The sequence below is a fragment of the Manacus candei genome, unplaced genomic scaffold (assembly GCF_025592945.1).
Source record: "Manacus candei isolate 608988 ecotype Guabito, Panama unplaced genomic scaffold, ASM2559294v1 h1tg000015l, whole genome shotgun sequence".
Lineage (NCBI taxonomy): Eukaryota > Metazoa > Chordata > Aves > Passeriformes > Pipridae > Manacus > Manacus candei.
Window position 1 is genome coordinate 4762707 of NW_026138063.1, and position 26189 is coordinate 4788895.

General features: G+C 46.9%; 1 protein-coding gene across 6 annotated transcripts in view; it reads right to left on the bottom strand.

The window, feature by feature from the left end:
* TNIK (TRAF2 and NCK interacting kinase) overlaps positions 1 to 26189 on the bottom strand; it is a 153289-nt gene that overhangs the window by 59874 nt on the left and 67226 nt on the right. For all 6 annotated transcript variants that reach the window (XM_051781684.1, XM_051781686.1, XM_051781682.1 and 3 more), the window contains exons 3-5: positions 14473 to 14529; positions 9511 to 9636; positions 1434 to 1544 (exon numbers count right to left, since the gene is read on the bottom strand). In XM_051781684.1, coding sequence (XP_051637644.1) covers positions 1434 to 1544; positions 9511 to 9636; positions 14473 to 14529 — 294 coding nt within the window. The remainder of the gene's footprint in view (positions 1 to 1433; positions 1545 to 9510; positions 9637 to 14472; positions 14530 to 26189) is intronic.

The window sequence follows — 26189 nt, forward strand, 5'->3', positions numbered from 1 at the left end:
TTGTGCATTGCAGGTAAAGCAAAAATTCCACTGAATTTCAATAAATCCTTCAACAGCGTGAGATTGAGCCTTCTGTTAGAATTACAACTGTCCATCAATGTCTGAACCAAGAGTAAACCACCTTCTGCAGCATGAAGGTGGGAGCCTTTCATCACCCAAAACCCTATGGAGGTCACCCACCAACAGCCCCAACGCAGGGCCAAAATCAAGGGATGACACTCGATGGTGGCCCTGGGACATGAATCAGTGGCTGGGTTCTGACTCACTGCCAGGGACTATTTTAAGAAGTGGGCTCAGAGAGCTCACACATTTAAAATAAGCCCATGTAACTGTGGCCTCCTGGCACTGAAAGCAGTGTCCATACAACAGCTGATTTGTTACAGTGCCAGCATCTTCTGCACATCATGTTGGTGTGGACAGGGCATTCAGGATCAACAGAGAAGTGCTGTGTCACCTCTGGACACCCATGGCAGCCTAAGTGTCAGTCACATTTTTTCAGAACAACCATTCTGCCTCATTTTCTTTCATAGAATCATGGAATTGTTTTGGTTGGAAAAGACCTTTAAGACCATCAAATTCAACTGTAACCCTGACACTGCCAAGCCCACCTCTAAACCATGTCCCTAAGAGACATATCCACACGTTTTAAATCTCTCCAGGGATGGGGATCCATCACTTCCCTGGGCAGCTTTTTCCAGTGCTTGGCAACTCTTTCAATGAAGAAATTTTTGCTAAAATTTTCCTGGTGCTACTTGAGGCCATTTCCTTTCATCCTATCACCTGAGTGGCTCTGGTTTCTTACACACAAATATTTCTATTTTCTCTTGGACAGATGCTCCGTTTGCAGAGCAATAAGTTTTGATGTCAGGCAACCATTAAAATCCCATCATCTGACCTCAGCTGTGCAAAATGCAGGCAAGTCTTTGCTGAAGCTGCCATCTCCCAGTACATGAAACTCTGGCACGGCACATTTTAAGACATTTCATTCAAACATTTAAACTGTGGGTATAAAAGCTGCAGCATCCTCATTAAAGGCAGAGACATGTGGATTTAATAAAACATAGGATGCTTTTTAATAATGAAGGTTCTTTTTTCCACAGACTTTATCAGTCCTCACCTGTTAACTAAAAATGTAATTCTAATGCAAATAAATCTTTGCCCTATTAATATCAAAAGGAAATTATATTTTTGTGGAAGGAAAAGGAGGGTTAAAATTCAGGGAACCAAGAGAGCTAAAGGGCATTAAACAGGGCTTATTTATTATGCATCATACAAGCACATGAATCATTCATGCCTGCAGGCACCACAGAGGCTCCAGCCCATGGCAGCACAGCATCCACGAAGCCTGTGGAGCCAAAGGCTTTCCGTGTCCCCTGAGCACCAAGTGCCACATTCCAACAACCCCCAGCATTCAGCTCCCTCCAGACACGTACCCGTAAAATCTCTCTGCAGATGTAGGCGATCCACTCCTCCTTCAAGGTGTTCCCCTTCGTGTTCTTGATGAGGTCGGTGACGGAGCCTGCACCGCAGAACTCCATCACCAGCTGCCAAATGGAACAGAAATGCAATTAATGCAATGACACCAATAGCATCCCCGGGTCTGCCTGACCCCAGGGCAGGACCCTGATGCTGGCACTGCTGCTGTGGGGCCACGGTGGTGCTACGCAGAGCCATTGGGACATCACCTTGAACCTATCAGCTTACAATCCATCTGGGTTATAAAAACTAAACAATAACAGGCTGGCAAGGCTCGAAAGGCTTGTTACTCTCCAGAAGGTTGGGAGCAAGAAGCAGGACTGTCCAGTGCTGAAAACCAGTGGAGGAGGCTGGAATCTCAAACCCCACCGCTACATACCCTGCTTTATACTTCTGACCAATATGTGTCAACAACAACAAAACTCTTCCTCCTGCATGTAAGTTCTCTGAAAATGCAAAAGCACCAAAATAAATGCTTGAAAGCTTCCTATAACCTTAGAAATCATGTGTACTTTTCAAACTATTTCTTTATTTTTTAACCAGAAGATCTTTGATTCTGATCATCTTTTTGAGCAGGAGACCTCCCTTGCAGGGAAAGTTGCCATTGCAGCTTCAGGCCTCCCGGGAGAGAGCTGATATCCAACTGCTCAGGTTGGTTCAAACTACACTGACCACCACCACTTGTACCACTTCCAAAGTGTCAGAATATCAAGTATAGGAGCACAGTGATCTAACTCAGACCAAACTTAACCTTGTCATTGAGCAACTGTGAAATAACTGTGTTACAAAAATAGCACGGGATGTGAGTCTGTCTCCCAGGGACATCACGGATCCCCAGGGCGTGCAGGAGCTGCCACTGTGCTCCAGAAAGCAAGCACAGCCTGTGTGTGCAACAAGCCTCCTCCAAGGCCTGTGCAACTGTTTCTCTCAGATGTGAAATCATGTTTTCCAATTAGATCTACGTCCTACTGAAAGATACTCCCTTGCAAGTGGTGCCTTGCCAGATTCTTCGATGTGCATGTTTAAAGTTTCTTATCACATGAAGCTTACACGGCATTTAACGTTCTCCAAGCAAGTGACATCACTTCATTAAAAGCACAAGCCAAGAGAAGAGAAACTGAAGAAGGGTTACTCCTAACCAAATTGCACAAACGCAGTGATTTAAGACTATCATAAATTATAATGATTATAAAATCCAGACACAGCACCGCCATAAACCGTCAGGTTAAATAAAATACTCGAGCAGATTATACCTTAGTTGGCTTTGACCATGATCCTATCTTTAGTTTTGATGTTAAGTTTCTTTTCTTTTCCTGAACTGACAGCTGAAAAATGCTTGGTATATCCCTGTTCCATCAGGAAACTGGCTTCAAGAAATAGATGGATGACTGGCCAAAGTCTGCTCCGTGCAAAGGCAAGGAACACACCTACAGCTCTTCCACCCCAGCGGGATCCAAGCCATCCAGATGGGTCACTGGGACACAGCCTAAGTCATGGGTTACTCATTGCTCACTGAATGGGGAATAGTGGAACAACTGGTTTCAAAGTCACTTTCCCCTCTTTTTTCCCTTTGGATGATTGACACATGTTTCTGATTAAAGGAACATTTGGGATACCACAGCAGCAAGTTTGGAAAGGAAAACTCTGGAGAACTGAGCCAGCCACAAACACTTCCCAATCTGAAATGCTGCCCTTTCCAGTCCTCTTCCATGGAAATTCATCCACAGGCTCTCACCAGGGTTTGGAGCAGGAAGAAGAGGCAGGGCATGCTACGATGTGTATGGCAATCATAATACTTAAAAGAAGATGGAAGAAATCCCATTAAAAGTACACAGTGCACCCATTAATTTGGCAGACTATCTTTGTGGAGCTGGCAGTTCTCTCAGCCCTCTACCCTGTCCTTGATTTCAACAGAGCAAAGATTAACTTTGCATCTGAGGTATCCCAAATCTGTGACTGTGCAATCTCCTGGAGATTAAAGAAAAAAAACAGAGAGAGGGGGAAAGAGAAACTCCCAGAGGGGGGTGTTTCCAACAGTGCTTTTTAAGAGCTGCATATTCCCATAACATCTGTAGGAAAATATTCAGCACTGGCAGATCTCTGTCAGCACCAGGAGGCTCCAGGTCCTGGGCAGGGGCCAGAGGGACTGAGCCGCGCTCACGAGCACTGCCCGAAAGCTCTGCCACGAGTTCTACAAGAAAACGAGCTGCAGAAAGATGACAAGGCTGTCTGAGTATCCCTGTCCATGCTGGAGAGCTGGTGGACACCCAATGTGAACAACTCCCATTCCCAGAGGGTTTGGGTGGATTGGGAAGAAAGCTGGCTGCCCTGGAGTTTAGCCGCACTGGGATCCCCTCATGCTCTTATGGCTTCCTTTGCTCCTCAGGTGGAAGGATGCTATAGAATTCCCAACAACAGCTCATACAATGCAGCATCCAATAGGAGGAACCACAGATGATGGCTAAGGAGTCAGACCAACAGGAGAGACCTGCCCCACAGCACTGCGTGTCCTGCTTGGCAACAGTGCCCAAGAACGAAAAATGCACACTGGAGTGGGTACAGGAGGATGATCACGTCTTCTCAGGGGACCTGAGGGCTTGTTCAGCCATCCAGAGGATGGATGGCTAAGGGATACGAATGTATACTGTCAACAGTATGAACAAGTAAGCACCAGAAAGGGAGTCAGATACGGGGATAGCATCAATTTATCAACACTCTATGGGTATATTTAATCTGGAAACCAACACTCTTCCAGGAGAAAAAGAAAAGTGAACAGAAGTTCCAGCTGATTTTATGGCAGAGCTTAATATACTCAGGAAAGGCTTCAAATGGCACTTGGATACTAAGACACTTTCTTGCCAGTCCCACGTCTCTAGGTGAGTGCTTTGCCCTCACACACTTGCATCATTACTGGTCTTCTTAAGGGCTGAAGTCATGATGGAGTAAGACAATAAACTGGAAATGTAGATTGAACTTTTATTAACCATAATTAAAATTATCATCAAGATGGGCTAAAGGTAAGATCATCTTCCAAAATTTAATTTGCAAGGCCATTTATTGAGGAAGTATTTTTAAATACAGTTCATCTAGCATTTACATAGCTCTTCATATCAGAGTGACAGCAAACTTCATAAGCAAGGCAAATTCAGAAGCTGCAGCTGTGTTCCGCTGTCTCATGATTTTTTTGTTTAAAGAGACTGCAGCTTTCAAATCAGCCACAGCTTTCCCCAGTTTGGGAGTGGCCAGTAAGACCCCTGCTCCCACTACTGCTGTGTGTTATCTGGAAGGGCTCAAACCTGAGCACCTCCAGCACAGCAACCTCAATCCAGCTGATGGTGAACTGCTCCAGCTTGTCCAGAGGAACACCTCAAAATTAATCAAACCCTTTATTCCACAAACCAAATCCTTCTGTGTTCCTATTCCTCAGCCCAGGTACAATTTGACTTCTTTTAAGTTACAGAAAATAAGCAGCATCCAAATGCTCTCACACGTTTTCCTCAACAAATGACTTGCCTGCCTGCACTTCCCTGCACATTGAGGCCAGCCAAGCAATCCATGTCCCCTGGGGAGGCAGCAGGCAGCTGCTGCCATGGGCCCTGAGCAGGCTGAAAGCTTTGGGTTAGGGATGGCAGCAAAAGGAGCCGGGCTCGCAGTCTTGCAGTGTTTACAGCACTGACACTGCTTTGAAAAGGAGTGAGAATGAAATAGTGTTGGATTACTTTGCCAGACAGCAGCAGAAAGCTGCTCTGGTAACCTCGGGCTCTCGGTCAGGGGCCGGGGGAGCAGCTCCAATTCCCCCTCACTCCCCCGGGACTCCAGGGCTTGGAGGGGCTACAGAGAGATACAGCTCAACCAAAAAATGACCCCTCTCAAATGTCTCATGATCTAATGCAAAGTATCAGCAGCTGCCCAAAAATATTTTTCAGTGTATATAAGCAGATTAAGAAGAGCACTCCTCCCTGGAGCTGCACAGGTGCAACCCAGTGCTTTGACAGCTCGTGCTCCATTTTCAATATAGCCTCGCTGCCCCCATTTTTTGCTCTTCAGATCCAGACTCTGTTCACACCACCCCTGCCACGATTCAATGGGGCCCTACGACTCCACACAGTGAAAAAGCACATTTCAACTATGCAGTGACAGCCCTGAGCGCTGCACGGCTGCAGTGGTGCCACCCTGACTGAGGGGCTGTTCCCAAATCACCTTAATTCCTTTCTCCCCTCACATTGCCCCAGATTATCTGCTGCAGAGGACACCCTGAAGGCAACACCACTGTGCTTGCCACGAACAGGTATCTGGCAACCTGCCTATCAGCAATTTTCCCCCTCGGTGACAGATGCGGCTGCAGGCACAGGCAGGGTTGCCATGGCAGCCCATCCATCACAGCCAGTGCCGCTGGGACCGCGCCAGCGGGCCCTGCCCTGGGTGGGCTCTGCCCTGGATGGGTTCTGCCCTGGGCTGCTGCCAGCCACTCTTCAGCCCCCACATCTGCACACCCCCCTCTGCCTGCTGCCCATGCCTGGCAGGGCTTCTCCAACCACGGTCTCAGTGCACCGTGGACGGCAAGGGCAGATGACAAGTGCGTGGCTGAGTGGCACCTCCATACCCCTGTGCATGTGCACAGGGTGTTAATGGATGGGGATCAAGCAGAGTGCCTGCAGTTTTCAGCAGTCCTCAGGGCAGGGCAGAGGTCCTTCAGGATGGGGTCACTTCCCCCGTCCAGCTCACGCTTCCTAAGGAATGCCCCATCTCTCACCACTCAAAACAACCCCACCTCAAAATATCTCAGAACTGCACAGCCTGGTATCCCACAGCTTAGCTCTGAGTTGAGCAAGGGGAATTTAATAAGTCTAACTCCAAGAAGCAGCAGTTAGCTGATTAACTGGGTCCTCACCATTTCCCCAGTTTCTGCAGCCCACCCTTGCTCTGTCCCCTTGCTCCAGAGGCACCCCCAGGCAGGACCCCCTTGTCTCAGCTACAGATGGGCACAATCACCCTTGAAGGTCCACAGCACACCAGAAAGCAACATGTTACCAAACACAGGAATAAACCTACCTCCTATTTTTTCACTTCTTTTAAAATGTTCCATAAAGGTTGTCCCTATGAGTTTTACTTCCTTTTTTCCCCCTAATGTATCAGATTTGTGATGCATCTGCTAAAATACCCTTCACGCAGCATTTTATTCCAGGAAAACTGGATTCTTTAGTAACCTCCTCTTTCAGGGCGAGTGGCTGCTGTGGAAAGGAGCAGCAGCACTGACAGACCTGCCCGGCAGAAGCGATGACAATACTTCATGTTGGAAGCCTGCCACGTTTCTGAGAGATCTTAATCTCCACTGAAAGAGTTCCCTATTTTTTATTTCCGTATCAGCCTCCTGGATGTCGATAAAAAGAATTACTTGGGCATTATCAGAAACCGTTTTATTTCAACAAAGGGCCAATGAAAAATAAACAAGCCTTTATCTGTGCAGCAGGACTGATAGAGTTCGAGGGAGTCCTAATTCAATCAGATCCCGAAACAACAGCTATTTAACGCAGCAGCACCAGCACACCTCTCCTCCACAGCTGGGGAGCTTTCCCTGGAATACCTCCACAAGACCCAGTAGCGGGTATAGACTTAAAAAGCCCCTCACACCTCGGTGCAGGAAAAGCAGCTTTTGCGCAAATTTTTTTTACTAACCCATTAGAGAAGCCACAAAACTAAGAGGAGAAGTTGGGGTCTGGAAGGGAATTTAGATTATCTAGTCTGCCTTTGCCAGGGGGCAAGAACAAGCAGCACAGCTGGCTGATGAATACCTTCTCCCCTTGCACAATTGGGTGATCCACAGGGAAAAACCCAGGTTCTCCTCCAGACTTGGGGCACCTGAAGGTGATACAGCACACAGAGCTGCCTCTGCTGTGTCATGATGATGGGGATCGATGAAAGCATCATAGAATCACAGAATCACAGAATATCCTGAGTTGGAAGAGACCCACAAGGACCATCAAGTCTAACTCCTGGTCCTGCACAGGAAAACCCCAAGAATCCCACCATTTGCCAGAGAGTGTTGTCCAAACACTCCTTGAACTCTGTCAGGCTTGGTGCTGTGACCACTTCCTGGGGAGCCTGTTCAGTGCCCAACCACCCTTTGGATGAACAATCTTTCCCTAATATCCAACCTAAACCTCCCCTGATACAGCTTTGGGATGCTACTCTTAATGCCATACCTCTTGATCCAAGGAGTTCTCTACTGAGCTTTTCTTTTTGGAAGTTGAGGCTGTTCTGCACAGGCAATTTAAAAAACATTATTTTATTAACACTTGTGTAAGCCAAGAGCCCTTTGTACTGAAGCTGGAGAAAAAAACCCAATAAAAAACAAACAAACCCTGTTCTCTGGTCAGAGCACACAAACCCCAGATCCAAGCAGTGTAAAGGCATTGAGCAGAGTCCAGCTCTGGGAGGGCTCCTCTCATTATTGAGGGCTTTGGCACACAGATGGTGGGTTTTTCCCCCCAGGCACTCCTGCAGCACAAGGAGAAATGTTATAGGCTGCTTTAATTTTTTTTTTCTTCTTTTTTTTTAAAATTATTATAAACCAGCTAAAGCCAAATGGAATTTCACGGGATGAAAAAAGCATTTCTCAGCCTGACAGCTTTCTCCTTGCTGAATCCTAGGCCAGACGCAAGGAACGTGTTCCCACCAAAAATAACCTGAACACCCAAGCAAGAAAAGCCCCTGGAGTCCAAGCTCCTAAGTCTTCCCAATAATTCATTGTACCAGAAAGTCTCGGGGAACAAAATGGCACAGAAGTCCATCAATTCCATTTTTGTCCTGGAAGGAATGTCCTCTGAACCCCTACAGTTCCCACCAGATGCTCTGGCACGTAGATGCAGGGGCAAACAGCTGAAGTCACTGAGTGTTTTGCTAAAATAAAGCCTGTATTGCACAGAAACTACAGAAAAGAGCATCTCCGTGGTCTCCCAGATGAACCATGGATATTTGCCACCCCTGAAAAATTATGCTCCAGCAACCTTACTCAGGCACGGAAAAGCTCTGGAAACCACCCATGGGTAACATAGAACTGACTGGATTTACAAGACTGTGAGGAAATAAGTGCTATCTAGACCACAGGACAACATCCAGGTCGTTGTATTTAGGATCACTCCAACACAGCTTTATCTTCAACACTGCCCCAAGGAAAGCAGGGTCCCAAACTGCTGCTCAGACGCCGATGGGCACTGCAGGCTGTTGCTCCAGAGACTCCGACCAGCACAGCCAAGCTCAAAACACAGCACAATTAACTTTAATTAATTTTTCATTCCTGGGAAGCCCCGATCTGCAGTGCCACTGCCCTGCCCTGTGAGCACCAGCTGCCAGCAAGGGGTGGGCTCCGATGCTCCGGCTCTCTCCAGAGATAAGACAGCAGATTTAAACTCTATCCCCCATGGTCTGGGAATGCTGAATTAATAACTGGGAACCCACTGACAAGGGAAGCAGTGGGAGGAGGCAGCCAAGGGTTTATGGAGACACAAAGCAGCTTTTGCTGCCCTTCAGCAACATGAGGTGCCTTCACCGATATGGCTGAACAGCCACAGACCTTCCTGCCCTCCCCTCATCATCCCCCTCCTCTTTATTCTCCTGCACTGGCTCTGTCAAACACGAAGCACAAGAGGCAGTGCTGAGAGCTGGTAGGAATCACGTGCACCCAGCATTCCCCCCAACCTACGTCTTCCCAGCGACGCTCCCTGCTCCCTCCAACTGTTTTTTTTGATGCATTTATTTTCATAGGATGGAATAATTTTCAACTGAATGTTGTAACAAAGACAATGCTAATGACACCTCAGAATAAAAAGGGTTTTATCATCGCTCTGCAAAGGTTTTATGGCAAAATGGAGAAGCGCTTTGCAGTGCAGCAAGAGCCTTTTCAAAGCCACGGCTTCAAAAAAGATGGATGCAAAATAAGGCTTTTTGTGTGAGACAGGTGCTGTTAAGTGGACAACAGGGAGTAAATAATTTCTGTCAAATGCAAGTTTTTTTAAAGAAAAGAATGCAACTTACCCAGAGCTGATCATCCATTCCTGGTGGGTTCTTTTTAATAAAAGCACCATAGTAAGTAGCAATATTTCGGTGGTGAGAATACTTCTTCAGCATGTTAATTTCTTGTTTGATCTCTTCCTCTTCATCCTGGGATGAGGTGAAAAGAAAAGAAAAATAAAACCAGAGGCATTAAGAGACAGCATTACACAGGTTCCCAGTTCTCTTTGTACATGGGTGAACTTCCAAGCACCCCACTCCTGACCGACCTTTTTCGAGCTTCTTTGCACCATTTTTTTACAGCCACTTTTTGCAGCAGAGCCCTGAGAGCTTGACTGAAGACTAACAGATTGCTGCTTGAGCCAAAAGCTAAGGAGAAAACACGTGCTTTGCCACATTCCCTGTCACATTTTTGAACCCTGAACTGGACAGATCTTCAGGTGGTGTGGAAACAAGCTTATTTCCTAGGAGTTCAGATCAGGTCATCTCCTCCAGAGCAGGATCCCAAGAGGATCTCCAGAACAGGGCAGCAGTCCTCTCTCAGGGGTCAGTGACCCACTATTCCTGTGTGCTGCTCCAAACTTTGCAGCAGGGAGAGCTCCAGGAAGTCCCAAACAGCTGGGTATGTGAAGGTATAAGAACCCACCGAGGGGCTGGGCAAGCAAAGCAAAGTCTGTCTGGGAATTGAACCCTCACTTGGAGATATGCTCTCCATCCAGAGGTGCACCAGTGCCAGACTTTGACATCACAGCCAAATCCCATGTTTTCAGCAGTCTAGACATTCCTCCATCTTTTTAAACTAATTTCTTTACAATTCATATCATAATTAACACCAGTCTCGTGTTCCTTTGAGGCTCGAGTATGCCTGCATTACCCCAGCGATGCTCCCAGACCCACCAGAGCCCCCGGATGGTTTTGTAGAAACCACTGCACGGCAGAAGTGCTCCTGTGCTGTGCATCCCAGCCCTCCAGCTCATTGCTCCTGACCACCCTGGAAGCAGCACATGGCCTTTGGGGACACCAGGTGTTGCTGGTGGTGCGGTGGCACCACACAGGGAACAGGAAGGTGCTGCCTGTCCACAAACTCCGTCAGACTAACTGAGTCCTGGTGACAGCCACCATTCCCGTGGGCTCTCTGAGCCCCTCTCCATCCTGTCTGCAAAGCAGCAATAGCTGAAGCAGCTGAGCCAGAGGAGCCACACCAATACCTGTTTGGATGTCCCACCTCTTTGCTCTCATGACCATCAGATGTGCCCTGGTTGTATTTTAAGCTGACCGAATCCCAGCCCACTGCAGTTCCACAGGCAGCAGTCAGAACCTTGATGTCAATGAGCTTTATTGTAAAGGACCAGAAGGGCTGTTCATTCTCTATTCTCCTTTATTCCTCTAATCTCCCTCCCCGGCTTCATCCCGACCTCAGACTTCCAAATGGGCAAAGGCCAAGACACCTCGTGGAACAGCACAGCTTCTCGAGGAGCGATGCCCCCAGACCAGGTGTCACATAACTCGGACAGAAGCACATCTTTCTTCCCCACAGAAAGTGACTTAGTGGCTACGCTCTTCTAAGAGGATTCAGGGAACAGCAGTGAGGATGAGGATAGGAGGAACAAATGCAAAACGTATCCAGGTGGAGCTTGTATAAACAACCTCCTGTTTTATTTTCGGTAAGAACACGGAGGGTATAAGCACCAAAGAAGATGAGGAATGGGCCCAAACGTCACAAGGAAAACCTGAGGACTATTCTGCAAGACCTTTATCCCCTCTCTTCTTCAAGCAGTCAACACAACTTTGCTTGTTTTCATTTGTCCAGGAAACCAGGGGACAGAACACATAGTTTATCATGACACAGAGGTGGGTTTTTTTAATTCAAGCCCCTTGCAACAACAACAACAAAACAGTAGCTGGATGCTCAACAGTGCTGGGAGCATGGAGCAGCACTCAGTGTAAAATTCCACCAGGGCTCTGAGCACTACTAGCCGGCTCTTCAGTCATCCCCCACCTCATGCCTGGTTCTCTAGGAAAAATGGAGACAAGCAACAGGGACATGTGGTCTAAGGTTTTATCTCGAGTCCCTCCTTAAATTGAAGAACTCAAAATGGGGGGAAAAAACCCCTCTAGAGCATCAGAGCTGGGGATGGCAACTGAGGGCATGTCTGCATCTGCATGGTCATGCTTGGTGTCTCCAGCCCAACCTCCTGCTCCAAGCAGGGCTACAGCCAGCAATCACCACCAGCAAATCCAGTGAGGGAGGGAAGAAAATGGAATTATCATAGCCAGCTGCTGCATCTACTCCAACCCAAAAATGAACAAAACCCACAGGCCAGGCTTTGCTGCCACACTTTGCCTCCATCAATCGATTCTGTTACATCCATCGCTGGAAGTAGGTCACGCAGCAAACAGCAGGACCAGCCCCCGGAAAATTAATCCAAACTCTTAATTCAGAGATAGTGGCTGCCCAAACCGATGAAGTGCTGTAATTTGAGGGCCTCTATGCTTGCAATCTTCCCTGAGAGATAATTAGCAAGAGTGGAAATGAGTTAAACAAAGCACCACTGTCAGGAGCCTTTAGGGGTTTAGTGCAAGGCACGTGGTCAGGATGAGACACTGGTTGGGAGCTCACTGAACACAGAATCATAGAATGGTTTGGGTTGGAAGGGACCTTAAAGGACAACTAGTTCCAATCCCCCTGCCATGGACAGGAACACCTTCCACTCAATCAGGTTGCTCAGAGCTCCATCCAACCTGGGCTTTACTCTCCCAAAGCTGCAGATGGCCATAGTTGGGATGGCCACACCAGTTCTGTTCTCTGTTGACTTCTGAAAGACACACTGTCATCAGGGACATCCTGGAAAAACAGGTGGGATGGAAGGTCTGGATCAAATGAAGCAGCAGCAGCACTGAAACTGGTGTGTGTCAAGAGGAGGTGAAGAACTGAGTTTGGGTTTTCACCAGCAGCCTTTGCACTGAGCCTGGACCAGGTGCCAAACATGGCTGTAGGCACAGTGCAGGGACCAGCTTTAGAAATTACTCCAGAAGCAATTCTCCAGTGGCTGGAGAACATGGCTGACTTCAGCACCAAAAGCTTTGAAGCACAGTCAGTCCCTTACCACAGCACAGGTTTCCACTGTCTTCCCTGTGGTCACTGCCTGTCCTGCCCAAGCCTGGTCTTGCTCTGAACTAGTCTCCTCTGGCTAAAAGCAGCCTAAGGGGAATATAATTAAATACCCCAAAACCCATGCTAAAATCTGATTTTACCTTGGCATTCAAGGTAAATAAACTTGAACCTTGGACATTCAGATGTGAAGCCCAGCTTTGAAAGGTAAAGTTTTAGGTCAGGGACACCAATTTAAAGATGTGGATGAAATTACTATTGGGCAGGACCAAGATTTTAGGTACTCTCCTCCAACATCTTTGCTTGGAAGTGATGATATTTTAAAACCACTGAATTAAGTGTGTTTTCAAATTTAAGCCCATGTTTGGCCTCAAAGTAGTATTTTCATTTCTCAGCTTAAATTCATTCTAACATCAGACTTCATCCCATGGGAATCTCGCTGCTATTTATGCCATGGGTTTATGTTTGGTGGGTCTGCCTATTCCCTGAGAGCCTGCTTCCCACGGGAATGAGATAAATGGCACTTGTAGATATTGCAAGTAAACAGGAACAAATCTCACTCACATTTACAGACTCGTTTCCACACATCATTTCACCTGTTAGCACCAAAAATAACCTGGATGGAGGTCCCACAGATATTAATACCACACCATAACATCTAAGGTATTTCAAAACATACTCTCAAGGCCAGCTGCCTGCTTTCACAGCGAGTCATTTCTGTGTGTGCTGAGCTCCCAAAAGCTAACTCAAAACACCAATTCAAAAATTAAGGTGGGTAGATTGTGATCCTAATTTTTTAAATGTGTTATTCCAGTACAAAAAAAAGAAAAGACAAAACATAACAAAACATATTCTTACTCCCAAGCCTGACACTGTTTCTGTAGGCAGAAACTTTGGGAGGTAGAGTACTCCACTCAGAAAAAAATTATTCAAGAAAAAGCATCCTCAGGTCACCTTCCTAAATGCAGCTGTTGAGGTTTTTAGGGATAATAGCAACTCCACTCTATTTTTCTTTTGTGGCCACTGGGAAATGGTGAAACCATTCTTTCCCCTAAATTCTGTTATTCATTTAATAATTTGTAAATTCTTGGTTCTCTTAATCTGACGCAAGTTTCAAAAGAGCCACGTTTATGAGATCAGGGTGGTACATTTTGTTTCTCTTTATCAGTAGGATGCACAGGAATTATTTAACTTGCCTAATGAAGTTATTCATAACAATATTTGTATGTAGTTTTGGTAAACAAAAGGCTCTTTAGTAAAAAACATGGATGCAGAGAAACTGAAATGTGTTTATGAATACATTTCATAACATGATCCTGTTGCTACTTTTGTCAAGAGCAGGTGTGATAGGAAGAGGGGGAATGGCTTCAAACTGACAAAGGACAGGGTTAGATTGGATATAAGGAAGAAATTCTTCCCTGTGAGGATGGTGGTGCACTGGTGCAGGTTGCCCAGAGAAGCTGTGCCTGCTCCATCCCTGGAAGTGTTCAAGGCCAGGCTGGATGGGGCTCTGAGCAACATGGTCTTGTAAAAGCTGTCCCTGTCCATGGCAGGGGGTTGGAACTGTGTGGTCTTTAAGGTCCCTATTATTTTCTTCAGATTTTATTAAGGCATTTAAAAGAGACACTGCTGGAACTGGATGTTGTTGTGTTTCAGCACAAAACTACCTAGTCTCCTAAACTCTTGCAGACTTATTTTTCTCTCACATATTCATTAAAACCAAAACATCTTAGTAGCACATATCACATTAAGACAAAGGGGATTTACTTCCCAGGAACACCAGTCTTCCACCAACCCCCACATGTTATCCCATCCCATCCCCTTCCTCCCCATATATCTGTAATTTAAGGATGCAGAAGGTGAGGATACGTTACCCCGGTGACGTCCATAACCTTAATAGCAGCAAGCTGGCCTGTTTTAACATGACGACCCTGCAAAAGAAAAGGGAGAAGTCTGTTTGGTTTTGCTCAGTGACAATATTTTCCTTGCAGTGAACAACATCCTTAAACAATCTCCTTGTCTTGGTAACCCATCTGCAGGTTTTTTTAATTTTTATTTTTTTTTATTTTTTAAGAGCATCTTCACAGCAGCCATGATGGGAAAGCAATTCCCTCCCCTTCCTCCTGTCATTACAATTAATTAGTACAGGGCCTTCAATGCTGTATTTTCCTGGCAAACAAGTGCTGGAAATATCCTTTAATGCTCAGCCATGCAAAAAAAACCCAGCTCGGGGCCTCTCCTGAGCACAGAGCATGACTCGGCTGGAAATGGGCTGCTGGAGCTGTGATGATGGGAATGTGCTGGCACTGCCTTTGGTCCACTCGTGTCCCAGCCCCAGCTCTCACGGATCTGGGGACACACCAGGGAGTCCTGGCCTGCAGGGTACCGTATGCACTCCGACCAATAATTCATTTATTTTGGGAAAGTCCTGGTTAACAGGCTAGGGAGGATTTTAAAAGCAGATTTGCTTCTAGGCTGTGGAAGTGACCCCATCCTCAGTGCTGGTACAAGCAGGGAATGTGCATCTAAAGGAGATGATTGAGAACTAGCACAAGAACCGAAGCCCCTGGACAAATACTAGGTCCTTTTTTTTGCTGAAAAATTAGCAAATCACTGCAATGAACTGCTTGTTGCACAGTGCTCAACTACATTAATCCTAATGGAAAAACGCCTGGAAGCGATACAGAAAATATAAGAGCTCCAACTATTGATGAGGTCTTAAAACTAACACAACTGCTATCAGGCAAGGCAATTCCCAGGCTTTCCTCCTCTCCCAAGCAATGGATCACACAACATCATATCGAAATTGCTCATATCAAATCACACACACAAACACCCTTTGAGAGCATGTGCTCTGATTCCAAAGTGGGAAGTCTGATGCTTCTCCTTTAGTAAAGCCAGCAAATGCTGATCCTGGCAGAAGAGCTGGGAGGCAAAGGGAAGCATCCCTATTTCCCAGTCAGTCCTTAAGATGGGAGCTGCCCAAGGCTCCATCATGTGAGATACGGTATGGAGGACACAGAGGGAGTGGCAGCTTCTGACCTACAGCTTTGATAATTAACACTCCAAGGACACACCAAGGAGCAGAGGCAGAGAGGGGTCAAACTACAGCACCGCATAAACAGGGAAAAACAGGAGCTTTTCCTAAACTGCAGGCTCCTCCTGCCCCCCCACCAGTGTGCATGTTGATGAGCTGGGGTTTGTACCCAGGTGTCCCAGCCCTCCTGCAGGCTGGAGATGGTTTTCCACACCATCCCACCTCCAGCAAGAGCCCCAAACTACCAGACACGGGAACCTCTCCCCGGTCCCTCAGGTTTCCAGGCACGGCACTGGGAAGCAAACCCACGCGCCGGCTGCGGAGCAAGGCGGCATCATCCTCTCCAAATTTATGACTTCACCAGGAAGCCAATTCACCCACCAGGGCTCCTCGCTCATTTATTAACAAAATTTATACGTCCTGAGCAACCGCATGTTCTAACAACGGAAAAAGAGCTTTATTTAAAATATGTGCAACATAAAAAGTAATAAAACCAGGTGCAGCCCAGCAGCACCGGGCTGTGGATGAAGCATCCCCTGGATGCGGCCGTCGGGAAGGAGGGGTACACGGCTAGACACCATCTATTTAGACAGCTAAATCTGCAGAAACAAATCCTCCTGTTCCTAAATTCACCCTTGTTTGCTTGGCCAGGAAGACCCTGTGTGTTCTGACACTTTAATTAAAGCCAACAGAGCACCAGCAGGGAAAACGCTCAGGCACAACCATGGCATGACACACCTGCCATGAAGTGGAGGAGAGAGGGGGAAGCAAACTGTGGCATTGCAACCCCATGTGTTTGGTAGTTATACCCACCCTCCCCTGATGCATCACCACCTCATCTTGTATTTTAGGGACTGGCCAGCCTTGCTGTGGTGAAGTGCTGCTCCCTCCCTTGGCACTGGCTAAGGGGAAGCAGAGCCCTGCGTGCCCACAGCATCCTTCTCCCAGGGATCTGCAACCATCCTGTGTGCCTCCCAGACATTTACAGATGATGGTAAGGACTTACTATCAAGTAAGCATTTACCAAAACAAAATAAACCACTTGGAAACATATGTTAATGTGAGCCATGAGGGACATTTAGTCACGCAAAAATCAGGCGAAGTAGAACCAATAAGTATTTAGCCTGGGATCTTCTAACAAATGTTTGCTTTTTCTATAGTTTGTTCATGACAATGGATTACACAGTTTCCTCCTAGCAGATGAAGCCATCCAAGGAAACCACATCTCCTCACCATTCAACTGTCCCTTTTAATTCAACATACCCATTTCTCAGTTTTCAGACTCGCAGTGAAACCACCATAAATAGTTCAGAAAAACTAGCTGATTTTCACCCTACTGCAGGTATTTGTGGGTTCACAATACAGATATAGACAGGTTGGAGACACTGAGAACTGGAAGTGTGAGATGTAATACAGGAGTTAAATCAGCATCTGACCTGTACCCATTAAAAGACGCCACGGCAGCAACAAACCCTTCTGCCACCGTGAGCAACCAACCACATCCTGCACCTTGGCCACACAGACATAAATGCCCATGCCCAAAGGCTGGAATCAAGACCAGGAGCATCCGTGCCCCTGCACTCTCTCCAAAGTATCCAGCTGGATCGGGCAGTGGAGCCATTTCTGCCAAAACCAAGGCAAGATGAATTTGTTAATTTATGATCTGCAACTGCTAAGTTGTCCATTGTGAATCTGCGCTGCTGTGAGGAGGCTACAAATGGGGACTGGGGTAGCAAGGCAAGAAAAACACAAAAAGAACCCTGTTGTGATGCTTTAACCTCACGCATTTTCTCTACCCATCAAAATTTGTTGGTTTTTTTCTTTAAATCGTTGCCACAGCAGGGCCCTCCACTATAAAACCACACAAGGACCAAGCCCTACTCCTGGGGTCACCTCTATTCCTTCAACACCAAAGGTGTGGGTCAAGACAGGCAAGAAGTATTGAAGTTCAACAGAAAATCTCTACTTTCTTAAAATTCCACCTTTTTTGGTGCCCCACGCTTGGGAGCTAACCCTGAGGATGCTGGAGAGGGTGCAAAGCCTTCAGGAGGACAGGACCCTTCCCAAGTAAGGAAGTCACTTCTGAGCCTACAGGTCACACCACCACCAATGTTTTTGGAGGAAACTGGAGCTACTAAAGTGTTTTCATGCTCTCCAGATTTGCTGTCAAGGTTCACTTGGATATAAACCCACATTTCAGCCTCAAGATTATTCAAGCGTGGTCTTGAAAGCTGCCACAATTTTTAATTAAACACCCATCTGAGCATAAATTCATGCTCCTAATTACTCTCAAAATGTTATATCAACTATCACTAACTTGATAATGTCAAGTATTACGACTAATTTCTGCAAATGAAGCAGGCACCACGAGTTTTTTTCTTCAAAGGTTGTGGTCCTCACACTCCATAAAGTGTAATGGACCAGCACACGATGGGAACATTGGTAAAAGCTTTTAAACATCAATTGATGCATTCAGGCATAATATTTACCAAATAAATAAACCCTGGCCTCAATATCAGCCTTTGTACACAACAACTGCATGTCCTGGCCCAAAATTCAAGTCCACCTTTTAAGGACAGAAAGAGGATGATTGATTGTTGCTTTTTAAAATTTTGCTTGCACAAGCATGGATTTCACCTCTAAGCAAAAACTGCAATTTCTGTACCCAGAAATGTATCCCACCATATTTACTTAACTTCTGCTGTCGGCTCTTATTCACTCAACAAAATAAATGACCCACCACCTGCTGCAGCCAGTGGGACACAACCAGAATTGTCACTCTCTTGAGAAAGGCAGAGCTCCCATTTCCTCCAGCCAGGCAGAGCACCATCTCTTACATCTCCCAGCCTGGACACGCAGCATCCACTGCCCCATGCACACATAATCCCCACAGCAGGCATCTAATGGAGCAACTATGTTGTAGGTCTGATACTGTAAAGCAAAACACTCGTGATCCAGCCATTTTGCACTGCCCTTAGTCATGTTGCATGTAAATGTTAGTGTGATTAAGATGCTCTTGCAAGGCACTGTTGAAATTTTGATATGAATGGTCTTGCTGGGACCAGACCACAACCCTGCTGAGGAATACTCTGTCTCATACAGAAATTTCAGTGAATTGAGACAAGTAACAAAAAGTCTCATAAAAATCCAAATATTACCACTTTGGCAGGAGAGAAGCCTTCCAACTAAGTTTCTTCCATTACATTTTTGTTGCAGTTGGAATACTGAGCTGGTGCCAGCAACCCAACAACCACCTTTTTTTCTGTAACTCCTGCCTCCAAACAGCACATCCTCAACACCACCACCTCCAACATATTCTTCCTACAACACGAATGGCACAGGACACCAGAGATTTTGCCAGGTTAGAAATCACCAGTTCAGTTTTCTGTGTTGACATGTATTTTTTGATAAGTGCTAACTACGACAAAGTCTTTGCCCAGCCCTACTTCTGCACACACACCATCAAGGTGTTCACTGGTGAGTCCCATCTCCTCCATGCTCCATTTCTGCATCCAAGTCCTTCTGCAGCAAAGCTCTCCTGGGATGGGTCAGAATTTCACACAGGTCCATGGTCCAGATCCTGCCAGTTCCTTGTTTTCCTGCAGTTTGAGACAATTCAGGGTCTCAATCCAAGAGTTTTTGCATGAAGGCACTTTAGCACTACTGCACTGAAAACTGCATCCAACTTTTCCTGAGAGAAGGAACTTTGCCTTCCAAAGGGAGCTGTGAATCTGAACTGCCATCCTGCAGTACATTAGACCATTTTATAGCACCTGGCGTGATTTGTTCTCAGCTTTTATAGAGTATAGGCACATTTATGTACTTGGTTTCCCACTGAAAACAATCTTAAGGGTGCCAAAATTCCCTTTCCAACTAGTTTGAGGGGCTAAAATACTTACTGATAGAAAAAACAGGCTTATTCTACTGTGAAAATTCAGCAGTTTCCAAAATAAGCTGTTTTATAAATTATGTACTCGAGCTTTGCACTTGGTTTACACATTTCTTCAAACATATCTGAAATAAATCCACGTCTCCAAGAAGGTAATTAAAACATCGGATACTCCGCAGAGCAGCCCAGCATAAGAAAAAGTGAGTCATATAACAGGATGGGAAAAATGTTTGTTTTAACAAAGAGTAACATATCTGTTTGATTAAAACAAGAGCCAACACGGGCCAAACCTTATTGTTGCTGCCTGCACTTAACCCCAGTACTGGGAGTGAGATTTCAAGCCAGTGGGCAGTCAAGACAGCTCTGCAGACTGGAGACCAGGCCTTCAACCCTGGCTGAGGATTCACCCACCCCCTTGTCTCTGCCTTACTGTAGCCAAACTACTGCCCTCTGCAGCCAGGTGAGGTTCCAGAGTTGCTCCTCTGCCCTCCTGAGCTCTCCTGCAGAACCCTGGTTGCTCTTTACCTCTGGCCAATCTGCTGACAGCCCTTGGGTTGCTTCTGGAGAGCAGACCGCCTTCACTGAGCAGGACAAGCACAAATTTCACTCATAGCCAATCCTCCCCTTACATCTGTCACCTTTTCCAACGTTTTAAAAAGTAAAATCGTGGAAAACTTTCAAAAAAATTCAAAGAAAAACTAAGCAAAGTGGATTTTTTTCTTTTTGTTTCTCAGCTGGGCATTTTAATACTTCAGTTTGGATTGAGCAACCAGAGCTTCCCCTCAGAAAAGCCTAAATCCTCTCCCACCACAGACAGCTCTCTAACTGCACAGGCCCAAGCTCATGCTCTGTGCTGACCAAACAAAGCTGACCTCAGGACTGAAGTGTTTCTGTATCAATCAAGCTCTGATCAGGACCAGGCAGCTGGAGAGCTGCAATTCCATTACTGAAGCTCCACAATAGGTCTGACGTTAAGTAAAGAAGGCAGGATTATTAGATTAACAAACTAAATTGTTAATTAGCATATTATTCATCTCCAGAAATAACAGGCACTATAGCATATAGGTGAGCAAGGCTTTAATCTCATATTCCCTAATATATAAGGGAAACACATCCCTTACACCAGTGCTTGTACTGGTTCCATCCCCTATCCCTACTGTAGTTCAAAGGAGGCTGGAGACACCCACCTCCAGCTCAGGAAGGACTGAAGTTTCCCTCTTCTATGGATAAAACCACCAGTAAAAGAGGTCCTAAACCAGCATCAGAGATCCCAAAACCTTCCAGAAGTTTCTGTACATGGTTCCTCTAGATGTGGCTTGCAACCCTTCTAATTCCCACCCAGAGAAATCCACTGCTCCACAGTAGAGCAGCACGGACTGTGACAGATTTTGTCCACAAGTGTTTGAAGATGTAGGTTTTGAAGAACTGCTCTTTATGGTCACAGCAAACCCTGTGGCAGAGCAGATTTCAAGATATTTCTGCATCTGGCAGGGCTTTCCCAGAGCCACATGTTGCTCTGGGAAAGGGAGGTCAAAGCCTCACCAAGAGCTGGTCTATGCTGGAGGATAAGTGGGCCAAGCACCACAGCATGGAGTGGAGAGAGATGGAGATCATCAACAGACAACAAATGCATCAAAAGTGGGTTCAAGGAGCATCCTACAGGAACCTGAAGCACCAAAGGACTAAGGAGAGAGATTCCTGACAAAGAGTAATGTATGTATATATCTATATATATATATATATATGTATATATATATATAAAGAAGGACACGCAGTGCCTTAGGCAGTAGGATTCAGTGCACCAGTGGGATGGAGGAGGAATGGGATGCTGCCAGTTATCAATGGATCCCCTGCAGATTTCCCAGGCCCTCCATGAGCTTTGCTCCTTGTCCCAGCACCCCCAGGTCCAACCTGGCAGTTCCCAGCATGGGGCAATCCCAAGGTTCTTTGCCACAAGGAACATCCCAGCCCCTGCAGCCCCGCAGACCCTGGGTGCTCCTTCCCCTCCCTCACAGCCTGCCCTCCCTCTGCCCCAGCTCCTTGGCTTCTCTGCAAGTGCACATTTCTGCAGCTAAAAGGAGGCAGCACAGCCTGTTCCCAACAACATTAGTTCATGACAGCCATGTTATTACCACCCTTTAACACCCCCACTGTGCTTCTGTTTCACGTCGCTGCCTATTCAACACTGCAATATTCATAACTAAAATTAAATCTGCGTTTAGGAGACCCATAAGGCACCCTTTCACACAGGCCACGTCTCTGGTAGCAGCACCAGGTTGTTCCTTCCAGTGGGAAGCATTGAGCCGTGGAGGGAACAGCACTGCCCACATGCACCAGGACCACCCAGTCCTCTCAAGGGAGACACCTGGCTCCCGAGGGTGGCCCAAGGAAGATCCAGGACAGGATATCCCACTGGCTGACACCTCTAGAGCCTTGGTGCCCGACAGGTGGCAGGGGGCCACCACAAACCTGGCCAGGTCTGGACTGCAGCAGGGAGCTTTCACATCTGCAGAATGCCACGCAGATCCAGATTTCCACATCCTTTTGCCGTATGCAACCCACAGCCAACCATTTCTGCATGTTCCCAGGGGTACCTTGGCTTTACCATGGCTAGAACCACATAGTTTTCAACTTTCAAACCCAAACTCCAGGATGAGCCCATCAGCTTCAGGGCACCAATTCCCATCACAGGTGAAGGTGGCTCTGTGCAGACATAGGAATGGGCATTCCAGAGCATTCCCTGAAATGACTGGGGATGCTCCTGACCTCAGACCATATGCTTGGGATACGAGTGAGCCACTGTGTCCAGGGCTCAGGGGCACCAGAAAGGTCTCCACCATGCAACATGCTTTGGCAGCTGCTGCTGTATCTTCTGTACTCACAGAAAAACCAAATCCCTTCAAAACAGATTGCTCCTAATGCGCTCCCTGCTACAGGGAGACAGGGCTTAACGCCTGCAAACATGTGCTCCTGCCTCCCATGGCAATTCATCCCAGAACACCGAGGCACTCCGCTACCCCTCAGCCTCCTCAGGCTTTTGGTACCTCATTTCTCCATGCCACACATTAAACAGCTGCATTTCAGCATGTGAAGTGCCACCTGCTCTCTAAGCCATGCCCCAAATCAGTAACTGTCTTGCAAACTGCAGTTGACTTAAAGAAAAATGGCCCTTACGGAAAAAACACAACACAGGCTGATGGAAATGTAGTTTCTGGAAACACCTCTTCAGCGCCATCTGCTTGACTCCGGATCTAGTTTCATAGTAGCAAGATCCAATTTTGGAGGTGGTATGTAAAGTGCAAGGTGATTTTTCAACCAACAAACAGCGGGAAGAACCCCCTCTTCTGAACCTGAGTGCTCAGCACCCTCTCCAGCAGCAGGAGACAAACGGCACTGGTGGCAGGAGACAACCACGGGGGAGCCAGGTAACACAGAGGCATCTGTTTCCTAAAGCTGGTTGAGGATTTTTAATATTTTTTTTTTGTCCCTGTGTAAGGAAAACTGAGTATGAAGGAAAGCCCAACTATGTGTGGTGTTTTCCTGACCATTTATTCGAGGAAACTTAACTCTGTGGCTGTCAATGGTTTTCCATTTCATTTCACTGACTTGCAGAAAGGAGCCTGAACACAAATCCACTGGGTTCTTCTCTGCACCAACCCTAACACTCCAAATCCAGGAGAAATTTGGGCTGAACTTCTGAGGTCCCGTTGCTGAACTTGCACAGGACATACGTCCAGTTACCTTGAACCACTTTCTAAGCAAGCCATCCTTATAATCCTTTCACTGCCTCCCCCTTTGAGCCTCTTCAGTCCTTCTCACGCTTGGATCAGTACAGATCTAATCACCTTGATTCCTGCCCACGTGGCAAGGCTGACTGGCACCTGAGCCAGTTTGTACATTCAGGCTTCACACATTCATCAATCCTGAGCACGACTCCAAGTCCCTGTCTCAGGGTGGTAGAAATAACAAGAGCAAGCTGATAAAGGTACTTACGTTTTATGGGGCTTAGGAGAAAATGCCACAGCTGCCAGAAGCTCTCACATATATCTCGTGGGTGACTTAAGTCGTAGCGTTAGGAAAGTAAGTGTAAGAATGACATAAGTAACCCCAGATGTTGTGCCATGGAGGGTTGAGATGCTTCCCTAATCCCAGTGATTTTGTAACTCAGGATACTGCAGACCCTGTGTTGCACGTTTCTATCTATGTCAGCTTAAATATCAATTTTAGACCTCACATACCCAAAGGCAGATGGGCATCACACTGTCTTTCATCCAGAGCTGCCTCCAGGGTTTTTGTCCGCCCTGAGCAGCCTTGACAACTTACTGTCCATCCTATCCTATTCCCAGTCACTTACTGTCAGGAGTCAATAAACATTTTGCAGTGCCTGTGTTCTACTGATTTAGAAGACTCAGCCATGCCCAGAGCAATACTATGCAGTATACATACTAATTTGGCTGCACAGGGATACATCAAAGCTTCCATGTTGTCTGATGCTTTAAGCAAGTCAGGTACTGAGTAGCAAAATTTTAGAACCACTTATTGGAAAAGGGAGCCTGAGAAATGACATGTAGACCCGTTTATCCTTACATTTGCTTTACGTATGTCACACGTGCACTCGCTGCTTTGTCTGGGATAAAGATGGGATTTTTGACTCCGCTGCAGAACAGCCCCACTGTGGCTCACCCTCTAAGCCAGCCTCGAGGGTTGGGATCAACAGCGTCAATCAGCAGATTAAACTCCATTGCTTTTATACTTTCTCCATTTCCAAGTCTCCTCTCTCAAGCAGGAATTTCCTACCCTTGGACTGGCGAGCCAAAGCTTTTCTGTTAAGCAATAAGGCAGTCAGTCCATTGCCTTTCCCTGCCTTCCCTAAAAATGGACCCAATGGCACTACTGGGTTGCCCTTGCTCGGTAGAGGACCCTCCTCTTGGGACACCCAGAGCTCCTCAAGAGTCCGCATTACTCTGCAAAGTAGAGAAACTGGGGTGTGATGGATCCTCTAGGAAAAGAAGGAGCCCTAAAAGACCCCACAAAAGACCCTCCCCCAGCCCCACATACGACCCCCATCCAGCCTCACAGCAGGCAGCACAGCCAAGAGGGGCTTTAGCCAGGGATTTGAAAGCAGGGAAGAGAGGAGGAGGACTCGGGATTAGCAGGGGAAGGTTTAGCCGGTACCAGGGATTGCATGGGAACAGCACAGCTCAGGAATGAGTGGGAGGAAGCCAGAAAGGACCGAGTGTCCCTGCCACCTTCAGCACTTGAGGACACGAGGGACGAGCCCAGCACTGGCACAGCATGTTGCTATTTGGTAATTGGGGGCTGCAACCACTGCCTGACGTGGTTATCAATGCAGGAGGGCTGCCCGGCCATTATGGGCCCTACTTACAGAGAATAACGTGGATAGACACAAATCGATGCCGTGCAGTTTGAAGGAATGGACTGAAGGCTATGGATTTTACTCACTGTTATTTGCAAAGTGAAACAAAGCAGTGAAAAAAGCTCTCAAAGCAGCCCAAAAAGCTGCCTGCAGGCAGGGCGCCTGCCGGAACGTGGGTAGCTCATGGAGGCTGCCTGCAGCTTTGCAGGGAGAACACATATGGGCAGGGGGTGATGGCCTTTTATTCCACTGGATAAAGATCTTAGTGGAAATCTGAAAAGCTCGGCATGAAACCTCATCCACAGCTAATCCACGCGGACTGTGCCATGCTGTAGGCACGTCAGGAAGGAACCAAGGCCAGGCACTGCATCAAATCACACCACAAACCTCCAATCTCAGTTGTACTAAGTGAAAGGAATTGGTAAGATACAGTTTTAGAAGCATCCTTCTGGACCAGCTGCTTCCTGCTCCTACCTAAAAGGCAGCTCAGGCCACCCACAAGCCCCATCCCATACAGCCAGGACAACATGCCACCCCTCCCAGGCCACCACAGACTTTAACACTTTCCCAGCAGGATCAATGCTTGCTAAGCACTAAGTCACCAATATATTACAGGCAGACTCATATTAAAAAGATCTTTCATATTCAAGGTCTTTCCCAGCAGCAAGAGCTGGCTGTCAGACAAAACCCCAGTTTGGTTATGCTGCTTGGTATTCAGGGTCTGGTCACCTGTAACAGGGTGGGCAAAGGTGATACACAGAAGTCCCTGCAGGAGCAGGGAAAGACCTCTCTGCATTTTTCTGGGGGAAAATCCCCCAACCTGCCAGTTTGCCTGTTCCTTCAAATCCCCACAGCCAGGGGTAGGGGGTATAACTTCTCTTTACATTACAGCCTTGTTTAAGACAACATTGATTTTAAAGTACACTGTGGAGTGTACCTTCGTAGTCTCCAAGGAAGGAGGGAAAGCACAGCCAGTGATGTGTGGTGTGGGACAATTTCCCGGGATGTGGGGCCAAGGCTGAGCAGAGCAGCTGGAAGCTATTCCTGGATCCCCACCAAGTGCACTCAACTTTGGTGTAGAGATTGGGCTCTTTGCTGCTCAGCGTTATCCCCCAGCAAAAGGGGTAAAATAACACTGCAGCTACCCCCTAAAAATGATGCAATGGGTGATGCCATATTGCAAAAAGCCTCCAAAGCCTTCCTTAAGAGCAGAAACATGTTTGAGAATACAAGGAGTTGTTCCTCACACAGCCATACTCTGCACTAGAGCCCTGATTTGCACCTTCAA